Below are 15,946 nucleotides of genomic sequence, written 5' to 3'. Positions count from 1 at the left end.
AGGGTGGGGGGTGCTGGTGTATTGAAACTTTGCCAGCTTCAGCTGCACAAAAGCATCCCCTCCCCAGGCTCTGTGGGGTTGGGCCATCTGCCTGGGCCACTGCCTGGGGCTGCGCTGCATCCTTCTTGCCATGTCTGGGTGTCGTTCTGCCCTGGAGAATGTGGTACCAACAGCTGGGGAGGCCATGCAGCAAGCCCAGTTGAGTCACGCTGAGAAGTGACTCACCCAAGGGCTAGAGCAGAGCTCAGGCTGGGACTTCTGCTATCTATGCCAGTGCTCCTTGTCCCCTCTTCTGGGTAATGCAGTGAGCTAGGCTTTTTTTAACAGCTTGGGTTTTGAATGGAGGTTGTCTCTCTGTGTGCCTGGTGCAGTCAAGGAGATAATAAAAAAGTCAAGATGATAAAACCCATGTAGGACGGTGATTCTGGAAAATGCATACCTAGAGTGCCCTACACTGAGATTTATCGCTTGTCTTCTGCCCCCTATAAGATGCTTCTGTGTTCACTTCAGATCTGCATGACTGGGAAACACTGGTGATGCACATGAAGTGCACCAGAAAGTGCCTGTGATGCTTCCATTGCCTCCTGCCCCAGGAGCTGCCCCTCTGAGCTTCAGACCCATCCAGAGCATGATCCCTGCTCTGCCAGGAGAAACCCAAAGAGTGAGAAATGCCTTAAGCTGAACCTCAGTAGCTCCCAGTTCCCTCTGGTGTGTGTCCCCCGCCAGTGACCACAGGTGAGCCACAGGCACGTGGGATTTGCCGTGAACCGACTGGCTTCCCCTCCTTGTCCCTCTGCAGCCTGGTATTCTGGGACAGTTGGGACAGGTGCCAGCAAACTAAGTCTTTCCAGAGGGGCGAGTACAAGGTCCTTGCACAGGGCGTAAGATACCCTGAGCTATGTGGGGTCCAAAATACTTCTGATTTGGCTCTCAGGAGGGAAACATGGACTCCTCAGCCTTGGTCCGGGTAACAGCTGTGCCTCAAGGGATAAGCGATGCCAGCTCTGACCCATCCCTCAGCTCTCTGGCCCTCTTGGCAGGGAGGACCCCATGCAGCGTCACTCATATAGGAGGAAGGGGAGTGAGGTGATGTGGCCAGCAGTTTGGCTGGCAAGGAAAAGTAAAGCAAACTGGTGCCAGGTAGCATCTTGGGTGTCCCTGCTGGTTCTCCTGCAAGTGAGGGGAGTGGGAAGGCGTCCTCCCTCACTCCATTCCAAGCCCTTTGAGCCTGCAACAAACTCCATTGAATGTCAAGCACTGGGAAGGGTTTGAGTGGCAGCTTGTCTGGGGAACTAACAGACTGCTTGGACATGTGAGGCTTTTCCGGATCCTTGCACCGGTATTTGCCTGTGGAAGCTGCTTTCTTGGAAGCAGGAGACTGAGCATTGTTTTCTTGCCCATCCATCATGTGTTGTCACCGCTGTTTGTGAGTGGGGGTTGCATGTCTGATTATGGTGCAGAGAATGATTTCCCTACCTGAGTCTTGACACCCAGGGAGAGATTTCTTCCCTTTTGCTAGCTTGTAAAATGTTGAGTAAAGAGCTGAGCCTAAAGCAAGTGTTCCCAGGTGGGATCTAATGCCCTTGCTGGTGTGCTTTTGCTGTTACTAGACCAGACACCTCAAGCTTGTCAGCTCTGCTGTCTGTGGTGCTCTCCAAGGACAAAGTGTGTCCTCTTCCCCTTCTTGGCAGGGATGCAGCTGTATAAACAGAGGGTGAATACGTTGAATGCTGTTGGTAGCATCTGACTTCTTTATAGGTACCTGTACCCAATATAGTTTTGTTTTTGTCTCTAACAGGAGCATGAAAGATTTGTTCTTCGCTATGTTTGTCATTCTGTGATAGATGAAGAGACCAGCATGGTCCCCAAGATGGGCCTCCTGCAAGCACATGCCACAGGGAGCTGGGGGAAGGGATTTTGTCCTTTTTCCAGTAATACTTTGTGGTTGAGTTTTGGTTTTTTTTCTTTTAGCAGACTGTTTTTTCCCACCCTTCTTCTCTCGTGCCTTCTGTCAACACTGCTAAATCTGCTGTGTCCGCTGCCATGTTTCAGTGCTTCCAAACCCTCTGCGCACTGTTTTCAACAGCCTCAGGCAGAGTGGAGACACTCCCCAGACAGGTGGATGCTGCACTGCTCTGCCTTGCTGCCTGTTCCCTCAGTCTACATGCCAATTCCCACCTTCTCCCTCACCACCCCACTGCTTGATGCTGCTCTTGCAGCTCTCTGAAGCACACCAGCTGGGAGCAGCCTTCTCTAGACACTGGCCCTTGGCTTCCCTGGGCAGATGGGTGGGTCGACCGCCCCCTGGGAAGTGGCAGCTGCTTGCTGAGGGGGAGATGCTGCTGTGATCCCCAGAGCCTCTTGGGGAAGCTCTTCTGCCCATGCACATACTCTTGTTTCTGTGCTTCCCGCTGCTGCCCAGCCCAGTGCCAGTTCTGTTCCTCCCTCACCAGAGCAAGGACAGTGGGCAGCACTTGCCTTACAGCTCCAGACCCATTCTGAGCACTTGGGATACTAGCAGGAGGGAAGACTGACTCTCTCCAGGGATGATGGAGGCCAAATGCTCCTTTCACACACTGGAAAGATCTCTAAAGGAGTGATGTGTTCCCCTGGGGACTGTGAGACCAGCCTGGGGCTGAAAGCAGTCGGTAGCATTCTGGAAATGTCTTGTGAGCCACTGCAGCCATGCTGGTGTTTGCTGAAGCTCCTCAGGCCTCATGGATGAGAAAGGGCTGGGCGTGGCAGCGGGCCGAGGTCTGAAGAGGACAGTCTTGCTGGGAGCAGAGCCTGTGTGCTAGTCTTCAGCATTCGGGCATGCCACCAGTCAGGGCTGCAAGTGGACTCTGCCATCCCCAGCTCTGCTGTCTGTGCAGACTGGACTTTTTTTCTCCTCTTCCCATGGTTCTCCCTGGGTCGGGGACTTGTTTTCAGAGTGGTGTTTTGAGGTTCCCCTTGCGATAACAATGCATTTCAAAGTCGTTCAGGTGGAAATCTGCTGTCCCTAGGAACATCCTGTCCCCCAGAACAGGAGAGGCATGGGTTCCTTCTGCATGGGCAGCAGACTGTGCTGCCTGTCCCCTCCACACCCACCTTCCCCACAGTTCGGCATCCAGGGCTGGGAGGGAGAAGGGGCTTGGTTTCATTGTGCCAGGAAGGTGTGCTGGAAGCGGGGTCAGAAGGGATGTGTGACATGAAGCCTGTGAAGGTGGTTATGAGGGCGCCTCTGCCTCTTACAAGTCTGGTTTGCCTCATCATATGCTTATGTCCCTTGAGGCCCTGTGTAAGTAATGCCAATATTAAGTTCTTTACAATTGGGCGAGAAACACCATAATGCAGCCTTGTTTCCTTCTTAAGCTGCTGGGCTTGGGGCAGGGCGTGCAAACACAATGCACTTTGCACAGGTCTGCAGAGCTGTCCTCAGGGCCATGCACGCCTGGGTTTGGGTGGGTTGCCTCCATGGGGTCTCTATCCCTGCCTCTGGCGTGGCCACCGGAGGCAGCAGCGCCGCAGAAATACAAACATCCCTGTTCATCTGCCTCTGTCAAAGCACCAGGAAACTGCTGGAAAGGACAGAGCTGAGGTCCAGGGCCTTTTCTCCAGGCTTCTGGGAGGGAAGAGCAAACAATGGAGCTCCGGAGCCTGGGAAAATCTGCCGGATACACTGGGTCTGCTGGCGCTGGGTGCGGACTGGGAAAGCCAGCGCTGGGTTGTGGTGTTTATATTGGAGCTACTTGAAAGCATTCCTCGAAGGAACCATCTTGGGGAGCTCCACAGGGTCTCTGCTGCTGGTGGCTGAAGAGCATGGCTGAGAGGCTGCACTGGGAGATTTCTCCATTGCTGGCTTTGCTTACTGTTAGGGCTTTCACTGCCCAGAAGGACAAGGCTGGACCTTTTTTCATGCTGGGAAGTCAGGAAGTCCCAGTTCTCTTCTGCTTAGTCTCTTCAACAGCAGGGGGAAAGAATTGAGGGAAGCTGTATCAGGACATAGCCTCAAGGGATCATTCATGGCTGTGGAAACAGTCCTTTCAAAAAAGCCTCTATGCTGTGATGTTGCCCCTTTCCTCTGATCTCCAGTGGCAGGGCGGCTGGAGACAGCATGTTGTGTCCAAGAGGAGACTGACAGGCAAAGTGGGGTAGGGCACACATTTGGAGGTTTCACTTCTCCATCATGTTCACTTACAAACCTTCTGGTCAGGGGGAGCATGGTGGTCATGGTCTGGCTGGAGCTTGGCTCCCTCTTCCCTCAGTGATATTGGACTGGTGGAGCTCTACTGTCTCCTCTGGTCCTGTGAGGCACCACACACACCCTTCCCGCCACCCCCCCCGCCCCCCCCCCCCCCCCCCCCCCCCCCCGATATCATGGTGGAGCGATGCAGGGACACTACCATGTCATGAAGAATATGCCTGAGTCCCACACAAGCCCTGAAGGCAAAGCTCCGGGGTGCAGTACCCTCTCCTTGAAGTAGGAGTGCCGGTGGGCATGCAGAAGGCATTGGAGAGCTCTGGGGAGGTACCAAGGAACCCCTGGCAAATGCTTGTGTTCCTGGACCGCTCCTCACATCCTGAATTGTGGCCCCTTGCTTGTCTCCTGCTTCTGACTGACAGCCCACCTTGCTTGGTTGCCCTACATGGCCATCATGCAAAAGGTCCCTGTGCCATCATCCCCCAAGAGCTGCCTGAGCACTGCTGGGCTCTGTCAGCTCCAGGAGCTTGCAGCAGTTGGTCTGAAACAGTGTGGGATGGGCTAGGTCCTAGCACAGGCTTTGCCTCTCAGCCTAAAGGAGGGAGCGTGAGTGCAGAGGTAGTGGAGCCCGTTTCTCTGGCCTTGTTGCCTGTCAGGGCACAGACTGCGAGTGCCAAAGCCCTGCTGTAGGGCGGCTTGCTGCTTGTGACAGAACCCATTGTCTCATTGCCTTGCTGTGGCCATCCGAATAACCTGTCCTGCTGGCGGGTCTTGGGGCCTCTGTGGAGCTGGCACAGGGAGAGCCCCGTGTGAGGATGGGGCTCCTGCTGCTCCCCACTGTCCCCCACCCATGGACTGAGCCGATGCTGAGGCCCCACCCCATCCTCCCATCCCGAGCAGGGCCAAGGCATGGGATGTCTTCCTCCCACCCCAGCGAAGTGACTCAGGGCAGTGAGGAGCTGTTGCGCTTTGGGCACCCTCGCCTTCCTGCTAGCAATGGGTTACAGGTAGGCATCTTGGCTTGTCCTCCAGGAAGAGTCTGTGAGCACAGCACCCCCTTTTCTTTTCCCTGTTAAATGTCTCATTGCTCATCTGAAGACCGAAATGTGGGCTTTGCTCTTTTACACAGATGTGGGGGTGGGGAGGTCATTACTAGCTGGGGTCCCATGGCACCCTAACATCATAATGCCATACTGGGACAGGAGCCTGTCTCTGGAGGCCAGGCTGGTGATACTGCTTGGCTATTCAGCCCTGCACCTGAGCAGGGACAGATGGGGACATGTGCAGCGCTGCAGTGTGGGTGTGAATTGACAGGACTGTTACAGCTGATCATGCAGGAGGTGGTGTGGCTGCCAGCTGTGCAGGCAGGGAGAGGCTGCTCACTGCAGCGCAGCACTGAGCGAGGAGGTGGCAGGGCTTCGGGCTGAGCTCCTGCTGCCCCACGTCAGTGAGTGTTTGGCAAGTAGCGGAGTGGCATGCACTGGTGGGCCTGTCGATGCCATGTAGCACCAGCACATGCTGAGCCTGTGCGGTGGGACGAGCGTGGTTGTGTGGTGCTGTGCCTGCCAGGCCTCCACTGAGTGGGTGGTTTAGCTGTGCATGGAGCTGGCTGGAGGTGCAGTATTGGAGGTCAGGGAGAGGAATAACACTAGGCCGGTGGCTCACAGTATGTTGGGTCCAGTGCCTTCCCATAGAGTGCAGGGTTATTTTCCAACCCTGCTATAGGGCTGAGGATCTCTGAAGGCAGGGGGATATGCCTACAGCTCAGGGGCTGCAGTGCTGCTGAGCTGTGGCTGTTCTCCCCTGAGATCCAACAGCTGGGTAGTGCTGGTCCAGATGCAGTGCTGCTCCAGCCGTAGCACTGTGTTAAAGATCACTCCTGACCTGCCTGCCAAGTCAGGAGCCTGTGAGTAGCTCTGTTCTGCTTGTCTTTGATGTGGTTCTTTACCAGTTTCACTTCCCTGCTGTGAAATGAGCTGCTGGTACAGCCAAGCAGGGGGAATCAGTGAACTAGTGTTAGAAATGCTCATTTAAAAGTCTACCAAATGTTGCTGCTTTGGTTCTTCCCGTTAGTCCGGGAGCTCTTCAAGGAACAACTGGGTCTTTAGCAGCACCTGTGGTTGGGATCGGAGCTTGGCTGTGTGCAGGAGGGATGCACAAGTGTGAGGAGCCTCCCCAGGGAGGGATCCCTGGTGGGTTGCAAGGCCACGTGTCCTCAGGAATGCCACCCCTATCCTGCCATTACTACTGGCCATTCCCTGCCCATGTCCTTGCCTAGTGCTGCTGGTGTGCTGCTTCAGGCATCACGCCTCTGGGAAGAAGCACACACAGGATAAGCTTCTGATAGCAAAACAGGAGTTGGAAGAGCAGGGGCTGTGCTTCATGGCAGCTTGGGCAGGTGGAAGGAGGCCAATCCCAAATCCCTCAGTGTTTCCCAAGCAGCTGCTCTTGGGACAGGGCTTGGGTCAGTCCTGAGCAGTGATGCTGTGAGCAAGAGGCAACGACTGCGGGACAGTCCTTCCTCATAGTGATGGCATATCATCTTGAAGTACTGTCAGGAGTTCCCTGACAGGACAGGGCATGTGCAACATGGCCTCAGGACTTACCCAGTCACAGCTGGGAGCAGATACATGGAGGGAGGGCACAAAATGAGGCCAGGTTCGAGGGGACCTTCCCGGGAACAATGGTGCCTTTGAAGACCTGGAAGCTCAGGCTGATTTAAGAGCCTTTCCATTCCCTTTTTGCCAGAGCTCACGAACACATGCCAGCTATAGCCACTGCAGAATGTGCCTTTGGGACTGGGATGCTGCAGTGGGCATGGTGGGTTGTAGTGGATCCTGAGTACTACTACCATGGGTCAGAGGATACTCCCAGCAGATGAGGATTTCACAGCCATGAGAGCTGAGCAGGGCCAGTAGGTTTGGCCAAGGGAACCAGATCTGATGGCATCTGGACTAGACTGGGAGGATCCCTACACAGAGGCTTGGTGGGTTGCATGGGAGTAACCCAGGGACATCAGCCCCTGTAAATCTCCCATTGATGTTGTAGGTTTTTCTGCAAATTAAATATGCATTTTGAAACTTAGATCAAAAAACCAATATGGTCTGTAAGGACTGTCATTATAGTTTGACAATCTAAAGGCAGGCACTTGGGATTATTTTCCAGCTTGAGTGGTCCAGAATAGTTTATTGGTCCTTAGCTGGTCATTCTGGGTGCTGTGCTAGCTAATGAGCCTTGGGAAGTGTAGGCTGTTTCCTATCTCAGTTCTGTTGATACCAGATGGGTTATAGGATGATGAATTTGTTTCATCCCAGTGTTCTGCTGTTCACAATTCAGAAATTTTTCATGTGTGTAACAATGATGTGTTTCTGTTTCAGGAAGGGGAATCTCTAGGGAAAAACGAGGAGTTGATATAACTTGCGGAATCTCCAGGCACTTTGAGATTAACAATCTGATATTTGGGTAAAAGTGCAGGATAATTCAGTTAATATAATTCATAAATAATTCCCTGTATTTCTATCTTTCTTCCTTTAGGGAGACTCCTACCCACTGGCAGCCTCTGCCAGGCACGAAAGCAGCCATGTTGGTCAAAGTGAACAGTTTGAGGAAGATGCAGAGCTCTTCAAACAGTTTGCTTCAGCTGCAGAGTGCTCCAGAGCCCAACAGCCAAAATTCTCTTCCAAAACCAGCCATATATGCTCAGCCTCAGTCCATGTCCCAGAGCCCTGGTGCCACAAAGCAAACGCCTACAGGAGAAACACAGCAGTCTATGCAGGTCAAAAAGACAGAGAATGGTGGGTTTTGCCTGGTGCTGATGAATGGTCCGACTTCTCGAACACCTCCAAGGAGCCAGACAGGAACACCCCAGCCTACATCCCCCAAGTATGCCTCCCCTGCACCTATATACGATGAGCCATCTTTAGAGTCTCCAATTTATGATGAGCCACCAGTAGATATGGACACTGAAAGCATCGGTATCAGTAGGATTTCTCCACCAAGGTCACCAAGCAATAGCTTAAAAAAGCAGCTGCAACCAACCAAATTATTACAGTATCCAGGTATGCAACAGCAGCAAGCTGCAAAGAAGCATGCAAGAAATCCTTCTTCAACTGAATACAGTCCAGCTGGCAAAGAATATATAAAACACATGGTCAATGTTGATCAGTCTTGCAAACTCTCCCACTCTTCTACTGCAACATCGGATGCCTCTACTAAACTGCCTGGTCAGCTTACTTCAAAGGACAGCTTCAAGCAGTCTTGGAGGATCTTGGAAGCCAACGTCCTCAAGAACATGGAAGCCCTCCACAGTCGGCAGAGCAGCCTGCAAGCTCAAGAGTACCCAGCTGGTATAAGCCATCAGGATTCTGGTTATTCAACTGGTCCTTCTCCAAGTTTGAGAAAAAGGAAGGGAAGGAGGCAAGGGACAGGTCAAGGAAGACCTGGCTCTGTGGGCAGCAGTAGTGAGCTCACAGCTTTGAATGATAAGCTCATCGCTGAGATGCGTGCTGTGGTGGGCAGGTCAGCAGCTTGCAGGGGAAGCAAAGCCAGCCTTGATGCTGAAAGTCTGGAGAGCAGCATCACAGCAGAGAGCAACAAAGTCAGATTTCAGTCTGACCACTTGAAAAAATGCATCAGCCAGAGCTCAAGGGACGACGTCTCAGCTAGCAATAGGTCTCTGTATAGACAGGGCCTGGACAGCAGGGGCAGCTTTCCCAATGAAGTGGCTGCTCCACAGGACACAGTGAGGCAGAAGAGGACTTTTGAGAAAATAGATTCTCTAGAAAAAAATGTGACCAGCCAGACAAGCTTGGCTTCATCAGATGCTACATGCCACTCCTCCCAGGTACCTCTCCATCTACACTGGGTTAAATCGCATGCCTTTGCTGGATGGTCGTGGTGCAGAGCCAAATACCTGGTCTGCTCCTGGGTGGGTTTAGGGGATGTGCTGCAGGCAGAACATGTCTGTGCCTGCAGAACAGCAAACAGGTCACAGAGCCTCACAGGTTTCACAGAATCACGGAACGGTCAGGGTGGGAAGGGAGATCACCTAGTCCAACCCCATGCTGAAGCAGGTTATCCTAGAGCAGGTTGCACAGGATCATGTCCAGGAGGTTTTGAATGTCTCCAGAGAAGGAGGCACCACAGCCTCTCTGGGCAGCCTGTCCCAGCACTCACTCACCTTGGGTAAAGAAGCCTTTCCTCGTACCCAGATGGAAGTTCTCATATTGCAGTTTGTGCTTGTTGCCCCTTGTCCTGAAAAGAGCCTTGCCCCTTCCTCCCGACACTCACCTTTAAGACATTTGTAGACACTGATAAGATCCCCCCCTCAGTGATCTCTTCTCCAGGCTAAACAGGCCCAGCTCTCTCAGCCTCTGCTCTCAAGGGAGATGCTCCAGCCTCCTCCTCATCTTTGTAGCCTCCGCTGAACCCTCTCCAGCAGTTCCCTGTCTCTCTGGAACTGGGGAGCCCAGAACCGGACAGAGTGGTGGAGACCCCATTTCAGGCCAGTGGTATGAGAGGAGCAGGAATTGTGCCAGAGTTGCTGGGGTACAGGACGCAGTTGTCAGAATTTGTATGGCCATGTGGGCAGTGTTTTATGTTTTTTCCTCTCTCTTCTTTTTCTAACAGTTCCTCTTCCTGTGTTCTCCCTCCCAGTCATTCCTGAGCATTGAATGGAAATACTCAGAAAACCAGTGACAGTGACTCTAGCATCTTCTTGTTGGAAAAGCTATTTTAAAACCTACTTGTGTGCCTGCACAAGTGAAGCCGTTTTTCTCTGTAACACAGCACTCTTACAGAATTTAGTTTGCCATCTTTTCTCCTGTTTTCTCCCATGATGGAAACTTGTCCTTCATGGTTTTAGTTAAGATTTAGGTTCTATATAAGTGACTTTTATATCCTGTGAAGGTTTTGTCCTTTTCCTCTTTGCTCACTCTTCTGACTATTTGACTCCTGCTGAACAGCCTGAGTCGCTGCATCTCCTCTGTGAGGCACAGCTGATAACAGTCCTCCAGTGTGAAAAGTGACTATTTTAATGTGTTGTTGTCTTCTCCTGTTTGCTAGCACACAACCTTTAATGAAGAAACTTGGCAAAGCTGCTTGACCATTTCAGATTGCTCCATTTCAGTAGACATGAGGTGTAACTTCTCTCTAAAACTCAGGCTGACACCTCCCCACTGTACTGGATTTATGTGTATTCGTTCTCCTCTTTATCGTAATTTCTGATCAATAGGGCCTTGCTTTCACCAGAAACCCTTTTTAAAACTGATGTCATGTTCCCACGTTTTCTGTTTTTCAGACACACGGCCAGTTTGAGTTTACAGAACTCGCACGTTACTGTTAATAGTTCAGCAGTTTCATTTCACAAGCTCTTTAGGCTTCTTGGAAGACTGCTGTCCAGTGCTCAGGATGTGTTACACCTTGTTGCATTGATGGGGAGAGCTGAGACTTGATGTCTTGATTATGCACAGGAGGTGGTGGGTTGGGGATAGGCTGTGAATGGCCTTGAAGATGCAGAAAAATTTTCTGTGTGGTAGAATGGAGAAGGAGAATACAGTGGAAATTGTAAGAAGATGGAAGTTGTGGTAAAGGCAACAAGTCAATAAATAGTGTATTTACAGAAATACTCTGAGTTGTAAGGGTCCAAGTAAGGAGGGGAGGAGGCTGCAGAGAATACGGCAGCAAAATCACTGCCTTGCTTGAAAATGGCAGTGCGTGGCTTGAGTCACCAGCAATGTCCTGTGCTGGGCCTGCATGATGGAGAGGAGAATTGGGAGACAAGGAAGTTCTGCCCATCCTCCTTGGATAATGAAGTTCTAGGACAGGCTGAACAGAGGTGGATGTGTCTTGTCAGCGCAAAGATAATAGCTGGGTAGTTGCATGAATGAGATTTGAGAGATAAACTCTAGAGAGTATGAGGAGGTGGATCCTCAGAAGTAATGTGCTGAAGGAGCAGTTAGGGTGGTAGGAGGAAAACCAGCCCTGGGCATGGAAGCTGGAGTGAAGGAGATAAAGGATGGAGACAGCAGAGAACTGCAGGCAGGGATTTTTAGTTAGGGTGTTGAGTGAATTCAGAGAGGGTGAGGAGGGAGAGGGGTAACTCGAAGGGTAAAAAAACAAAACAAAGTAGAAAAGCAGGAGAAATGATTGTGCCTCAGACTGGCAATAAGAGGTGGAGTGTGATGTGATGTGTGCTAATCCTGCCATCCACATGTAGGTACATGTTAGGTGTATGATATGGAAGGGTTAGACTGCACAAGCCTCTGATGTGAGTTCAGCAGTTCCCCCTTACTAAGAAAAAAACACTGACTTACTCTAAACATTTAAGAACTAACATGTATTTTGGAGTTGCCTGTGGGCAAGGACTGGAATGGAGCATGGCGCACAAGTTAAAGGTGATCTGCAAAGAAGGAAAATGCATGTCTTATTTCACTTTTTCTATTGCCAAACCAAAATTTACAGGATTTTTGTTTCTTTATCTTCCTTTAAAAACCAAAAATGTCAAGATTATCTTGTTTGGCTTTTTCCTATTTACTGGAGATCTCCTTGGAGAACACAATGTGAAGTGTTTGCTCTTAGTTGCTGTATGTGGGAATTTCAAGTCTAACAAAAAAAGTCTGTTTCCTAAAACAACTTCTTGGGTGTTTGAGTTCAATATGTGTCCCAGGCTGCCACTTCCATCCAAACTAGAGAATTCTGGATGGGCAAAATAAGTGTCTTATTCCCACAAGTAATTATTACACACCATTTTCTTGGGATCAGTACTACCAAAGCTTTAATTATGTAGTTATCTGCATGGATTGCTGGGGAAGGATGGACAAGGGCTGCATGTAAAAACTGTGTCCAAAGTCTGGAAGGAAGGTCTTTGTCTCTGCTGCTTGTGTCTGTAAACTTGTGATCAGTGAACTTGTCCCTGGAGCAAAGGAGTTTGATGACTGCAGGCTGTGGGCGGGGAGCTGCTGTCCCTAGTTCTCAGAGAAGAAAAAACAACCCAGTACTTGTGAACAATTCTGATTTGGGGAGGGTTAAGCCTGTCTTGGATAGGAAAACGTGGTAGGAGCCCATCGCAGGGGTGCACTTGAGTTCAGTGCAGTGGTACTCACAGACGCATTGGGTCTGTAGCCACAGCCTGTATCTTCCCTGTGGATGCTGAGGATTTGGCAGGAGGCTGCGCTGCATCTGTAGGGTACAGTGAGAGCCAGCTCTGTTGGTGGTGGAAGTTGACTGATGCAGATATCCAGTCTCCTTCGCTTCACCAACTCAGACATGATTTATCCTATCTGGGTGAGAGCCTAGCCATCAAAATAACTGTGCCCATGCTCCGCTGTGCCTCTCTTAGCTTCTCCTGCCCCATTTGTGTGCCTGGCCAGTGTTTCCATTAGGAAAGTCATGGTGGAATGGAGATACATGTTTTCAATGCCTCAGTGCAGAGGCTGTCCAGGCACAGGCTGCCCAAAGGTCAGCAGCTCCTCATGGCTGCCAGACATGTTGATTTGGTTTTGTCTTTCTTGGTTTTTTTCTTGCTAGAACTTGGGAAAATAGTAAAGGCAGGAACCATCTATGGGATTGTAGCGGCCACAAAGGGTAAAGGTGAGAGGAAAACAGTGCTAATAGTGCTGTGGCTGTCTAGTCTCTTACCACCTCCTGGTGTTCCCTGCCCACCTCCTGGGCTCCTGTGGCTCCACAGAAACTGAGAGGTAAAGAGTGAGGAGAAACCTGTGGCTCCTTGGTGCCACAGAGCTGTAGTGCTTCTCTGGGAGTTAGCCCAGCTCCTGCTTGGGCTGTCCTCTGGAGCTCTGGGACAAGCTGGACAATCAGGCCTGTTACTCCATGTCCCAGTGCTTCCCTCAGGGACAGCACCAGTGTACAGCTGTGCCAGCCAGGCTCTTGCAGAACTACAGATGTCAGACACCAATTCGTACAAAGTCATGTTTTGTACAGATTCAATGCTTTGCAGTTGCTGGTAGCTTTATGACTCACCGCTGATAATTTTCCTGGCAGAGTAAGGGGTCATCTAAGTTGCTTTTAACATGTCTGTTCTCCATTGCAGCCCAGGACAATAGAATTGGACCCCAAGCAGGAGAGCAGTGGCCAGCCTGGTGGCTGTGTAGGATATAATTTCCCTTACAATACTCTACGGAAGCCCATATCTCAGAGCAGCATGGCAGACTGGGCTTCTAAAAACCTGAACATGCACACGCAGGGAATCTTCCGCCGAAGGATCTCTATCTCCAACATGCTGTCCTGGAATGGTGGCTCTATCAAAAAGCCAATGCTTATCACTAGCAACCACACCATCAAAAAAGAGGCATGTGAGATGTTCAAACTGGTACAGAGCTACATGGGAGATCGTCAGACTCGCATGGACCGCAATCATGTGGCATTGGTCACAGTCACCAAGTGCTGGAGCATGCAAGGTTTACGGGATGAACTCTACATACAATTGATCCGGCAGACAACAGATAATACATGCTACCGAAGTCTGGCATGGGGCTGGGAACTGATGGCCATAAGTTTGGCCTTTTTCTCCCCATCACCCAAATTTCAGTCTTACCTGGAAGGTTACATTTATCGCCACCTTGACAGTGATGAAAACAGTAAGTGCCTCGTGCACGCGGACTCCGTCCCCAGCAGCATTCTGGCAAGTTGTGCCACTTACTCAGGGTTGTCTGGTTTTTAAGACTACAGGTAGTCAGTCACCAGCCAGTGCTGTCGTTTCCATGTGTTGGGCGAGAGCATCATGTGCTGGGCAAGTTCATCCTTCCTTGGTGGGATGAAGCTGCCACCAGCTCATGTCCCTGTGGTTCTCACTTGTGTCTGGCAAAGAAATGCAAGCCCTAGACTGTGCTCATCTCGCCAGTTAGTATGGCAGGATCAGCACTGAAAAGAGCTTATTTGGACCTGCCATGGGCAGAGTTTCTTTGGGTTCTCCAAAGACATGATTTACCTCAAAGTTCCTTAAAGCAGGCAAAAAAAAAAAAAAAAAAAAAAAAGGAGAGATGAATGTTAATATAAATTTTTTTAGGGAGCCATTGCAAACATTACAAACAGATCTTGGCTTGGCAAATAGTTGGGGATCCTGAAGGATGCTGGCTTTTGTTGTAAACAGGTGCAATTTATCTGCCTTTCAGAAGCTTTGGGGACCAGCCCAGCATATATTCAGTTATTAGCTCAATCGTAAATTGCTATAGCACCCTGGGGGGGGGGGGGGAAAACAAGAAGAAGAAAAAAAAAAAAAAAAAGCCAGGTGCCAGTCTGGAGGGTATTTATTGGCTTATTTGTCACTGTTTCAACAGTGGACCCTGTGTCTTGTCCCGTCTCAGGTGAGAAACCAGAGCATCTATTTCCACTTGGGGCTTCAAATGCAGGTTAAAGTCCCCTCAGATCTCCAGGGCAGGTTCTGCCTGCTCTGCTAGTTCTGCCCTTGCTGGTGAGTGTGGCAGTGGAGGTGGGTCCTAGGGGCAGCAGTGGGGCAATGCCAACCTTTGCTTTCTGGTTTCATGCTTGTAGCCTTAAGGTGGGGTTCCTTCTCTGAACTGCTGAATGGGTAGCACTGGTTTAGGTTTTCATGAGGATCCTAAACCCTTTTCCCTTCTTCCCAAAACACTTCCCTCCAGCTACACTTGGCCCAGGAGCGAAAAATCACACTGCTAGCACCAGGGTCCAGGCAGCAAGAAGCAGTAATCTGAACTATTTGAGTGGGTTGTTCCTTCTGCTGGTGTTTAGACAGTTAAGTTTATTTAGGTATAAGCTTGCTTATATATACACCCCTTCTCAGCTATTTTGCCTTTTGGAGAACTTGGGTGGTGTTCTGGGGCCCCTCACTTGTGTGCGTTTGGAGCTGGCTGTGGTACAGGACCTTTCCCCTAGCAGACCTCCTTGTGCTGGAGTTAGGCTGGCTACCGTGTCTAAGGGCAGTTCTGGGCTTTGGCATTTTATTATTTCACATTATTAATCCAAAGCCTCTTCTGAATTTTCAGTTGCCCAGCGCATCAAGGAGCTTGTGGATCTGAAAAACAAGAAGAACTCAAAATCCAGGAAAAAGAGGAAACAAAACACCGAGGATGAAGGTAAGGGGAGGCAGAGCATGCAGGGAGCTAAGAGGGAGGACTGCAGTGACAGCAGACAGGCAGGGATGCTGAGCTCCACTGAAAATCAGACTGTTTCTTTAACTGCATATACTTAGATTTGGGAAACTTTACTGCAGGTAGCTGGTGTGAGAGGTTTGACCAGGGCATAGGTGAGCAGTATGAGTGGTAGCTGCGCAGCACATGGGACAGGTAGCAGTGTGGTAGCAGGGGAGGACCCCTTTCACTCACAATTGTGTGAGAAAAGGGATTTTAATTTGAATGCAGACCTGGAACTGTAATTCAACTGGTCTGTGTATGCCATGGAGTTTCCTATAGCATGTTACAGTGCTAAAAGCCATACAAGCCAGCCCGCTGAAAAGAACATGTCTCACTTGTAGTGGTGGATTGTGTAAATCACCACCCAGCCTGAGGACCTTCAGGGAGGACACTGATATCTGGCAAAGAATACTGCCTTTTTCTGTCCGGTATTGGCTTCCCCATGTCCACACTTCCTGGACTCTGCAGTCCAGGGCTTGCAATAGCATCTCTGCTGAATGAACAAGAGCTCACATATTCCTCCAGCCTCAGGTTTTAACTGCTGGCTGCAGAATAATACTTTATCTGGCTAAAGTCTTGCTAGACAAAGTCCATTCAATTTTTTTTTTAATATTGCTTTCAGGAAGCTTGAGCCAAC

General features: G+C 50.4%; 1 protein-coding gene across 6 annotated transcripts in view; it reads left to right on the top strand.

The window, feature by feature from the left end:
- LOC101916624 (rho GTPase-activating protein 39-like) overlaps window positions 1-15,946 on the top strand; it is a 67,762-nt gene that overhangs the window by 39,804 nt on the left and 12,012 nt on the right. For 5 of the 6 annotated variants that reach the window (XM_013297453.3, XM_055814053.1, XM_055814052.1 and 2 more), the window contains 3 exons: window positions 7,718-9,026; window positions 13,233-13,779; window positions 15,163-15,252. In XM_013297453.3, the coding sequence (XP_013152907.2) occupies window positions 7,718-9,026; window positions 13,233-13,779; window positions 15,163-15,252 (1,946 nt within the window). Of the gene's footprint in view, window positions 1-623; window positions 736-7,717; window positions 9,027-13,232; window positions 13,780-15,162; window positions 15,253-15,946 lie in introns of those variants that run through there. The other variant, XM_055814056.1, reaches the window with a different exon arrangement.

This window comes from Falco peregrinus, chromosome 9 (assembly GCF_023634155.1).
Source record: "Falco peregrinus isolate bFalPer1 chromosome 9, bFalPer1.pri, whole genome shotgun sequence".
Classification (NCBI taxonomy): Eukaryota; Metazoa; Chordata; class Aves; order Falconiformes; family Falconidae; genus Falco; species Falco peregrinus.
This window is presented reverse-complemented; position numbering and strand designations above follow the sequence as displayed.